The sequence below is a fragment of the Lepidothrix coronata genome, unplaced genomic scaffold (assembly GCF_001604755.1).
Source record: "Lepidothrix coronata isolate B3197 unplaced genomic scaffold, Lepidothrix_coronata-1.0 Scaffold412, whole genome shotgun sequence".
NCBI classification, from domain to species: domain Eukaryota; kingdom Metazoa; phylum Chordata; class Aves; order Passeriformes; family Pipridae; genus Lepidothrix; species Lepidothrix coronata.
The window spans coordinates 37,174-39,264 of record NW_016690592.1 but is presented as its reverse complement, the minus strand read 5'-3'; the positions used below and the strand labels follow the sequence as shown (position 1 = coordinate 39,264).

General features: G+C 56.3%; 1 protein-coding gene across 1 annotated transcript in view; it reads left to right on the top strand.

Moving 5' to 3' along the window:
- The window catches only part of LOC108509835 (protein EFR3 homolog B-like), a gene marked incomplete at its 5' end in the record, with an annotated part of 38,371 nt that overhangs the window by 3,875 nt on the left and 32,405 nt on the right, over positions 1 to 2,091 (top strand). Inside the window, one exon of the mRNA XM_017839431.1 lies at positions 1,900 to 2,021. Coding sequence (XP_017694920.1) covers positions 1,900 to 2,021 — 122 coding nt within the window. The remainder of the gene's footprint in view (positions 1 to 1,899; positions 2,022 to 2,091) is intronic.

The following is a 2,091-nucleotide window of genomic DNA, read 5'->3' as shown; positions in this document are numbered from 1 at the left end:
TCTTTGCTGCTTCCCTAAATTCCCTTTCCCTGGGATCTCTGGGATCCCTGACACCTCCCTGCTTCCCTAAATTCCTTTCCTGGGATCATTGGGATCCCTGGGATCTCTGACTCTTTGCTGCTTCCCTAAATTCCAGCCCTGGGACCCCTGGGATCACCGACACCTCCCTGCTTCCCGGAATTCCCTTCCCTGGGATCTCTGGGATCCCTGACACCTCCCTGGTTCCTAAATTCCCTTCCCTGGGATCTCTGGGATCGCTGACACCTCCCTGCTTCCCTAAATTCCTTTCCCTGGGATCTCTGGAATCACTGGGATCTCTGACACCTCCCTACTTCCCTAAATTCCTTCCCTGGGATCTCTGGGATCCCTGACACCTCCCTGCTTCCCAGAATTCCTTTTCCTGAGATCTCTGGGATCCCTGGGATCTCTGACACGTCTCTGCTTCCCTAAATTCCCTTCCCTGGGATCTCTGGAATCACTGGGATCTCTGACTCTTTGCTGCTTCCCTAAATTCCCTTCCCCGGGATCCCTGGGATCTCTGACACCTCCCTGCTTCCCTAAATTCCTTTCCCTGGGATCTCTGGGATCCCTGACACCTCCCTGCTTCCCCAAATTCCCTTCCCTGGGATCTCTGGGATCTCTGGGGTCCCTGACACCTCCCTGCTTCCTAAATTCCCTTCCCTGGGATCATTGGGAATCACTGGGATCTCTGACTCTTTGCTGCTTCCCTAAATTCCCTTCCCTGGGATCTCTGGCATCCCTGACACCTCCCTGCTTCCCTAAATTCCCTTCCCTGGGATCTCTGGGATCGCTGACACCTCCCTGCTTCCCTAAATTCCCTTCTCTGGGATCATTGGGATCTCTGGAATCACTGGGATCACTGAATCCTTGCTGCTTCCCGGAATTCCCTTCCCTGGGATCTCTAGGATCCCTGGGATCTCTGACTCTTTGCTGCTTCCCGGAAGTCCCTTCCCTGGGATCTCTGGGACCTCTGACTCTTTGCTGCTTCCCTAAATTCCTTTCCCTGGGATCTCTGGGATCCCTGACACCTCCCTGCTTCCCTAAATTCCCTTCCCTGGGATCCCTGGGATCACTGACACCTCCCTGCTTCCCTAAATTCCATCCCTGGGATCCCTGGGATCCCTGACACCTCCCTGCTTCCCTAAATTCCCTTCCCTGGGATCTCTGGGATCCCTGACACCTCCCTGCTTCCCTAAATTCCCTTCCCTGGGATCTCTGGGATCCCTGACACCTCCCTGCTTCCCGAAATTCCCTTCCCTGGGATCTCTGGGATCACCGACACCTCCCTGCTTCCCTAAATTCCTTTTCCTGGGATCCCTGGGATCCCTGTGATCACCGGGATCACCGACACCTCCCTGCTTCCCTAAATTCCTTTCCCTGGCATCTCTGGGATCCCTGACACCTCCCTGCTTCCCTACATTCCCTTCTCTGGGATCATTGGGATCTCTGGAATCACTGGGATCACTGACTCTTTGCTGCTTCCCTAAATTCCCTTCCCTGGAATCCCTGGGATCTCTGGGATCTTTGACTCTTTTCTGCTTCCCTAAATTTCCTTCCCTGGGATCTCTGGGATCCCTGACACCTCCCTGCTTCCCTAAATTCCTTTCCCTGGGATCTCTGGGATCTCTGACACCTCCCTGCTTCCCTAAATTCCCTTCCCTGGGATCTCTGGGATCCCTGGGAGGCCGGAGAGTTCGGGATCACCCCCAGGGCGGGTTTGGATCTCCTCTCGGCACGAGCCGTTCCCACTTCGGCCGCTCATTCCCGATCCGTCGGGAAGCGCCAGAGACATTCCCGGATCGGGGGGGGTGGGATTTTCCACGGATTTCCGTGGATTTCCATGGATTTCCATGGATTCCCGTGTCCCATCGTTCCCAGTTTGTGAAGTTTGCCAACATCGAGGAGGACACCCCGTCCTACCACCGCAGCTACGACTTCTTCGTGTCGCGCTTCAGCGAGATGTGTCACTCCGGCCACGACGATCCCGACGTCCGCTCCAAGTGAGCCCGGAATTCTGGCTGGGAAGGCGCGGGGAGGGGGGTCCGGCGCCTTCCCGGCGCCTTCCCGGCG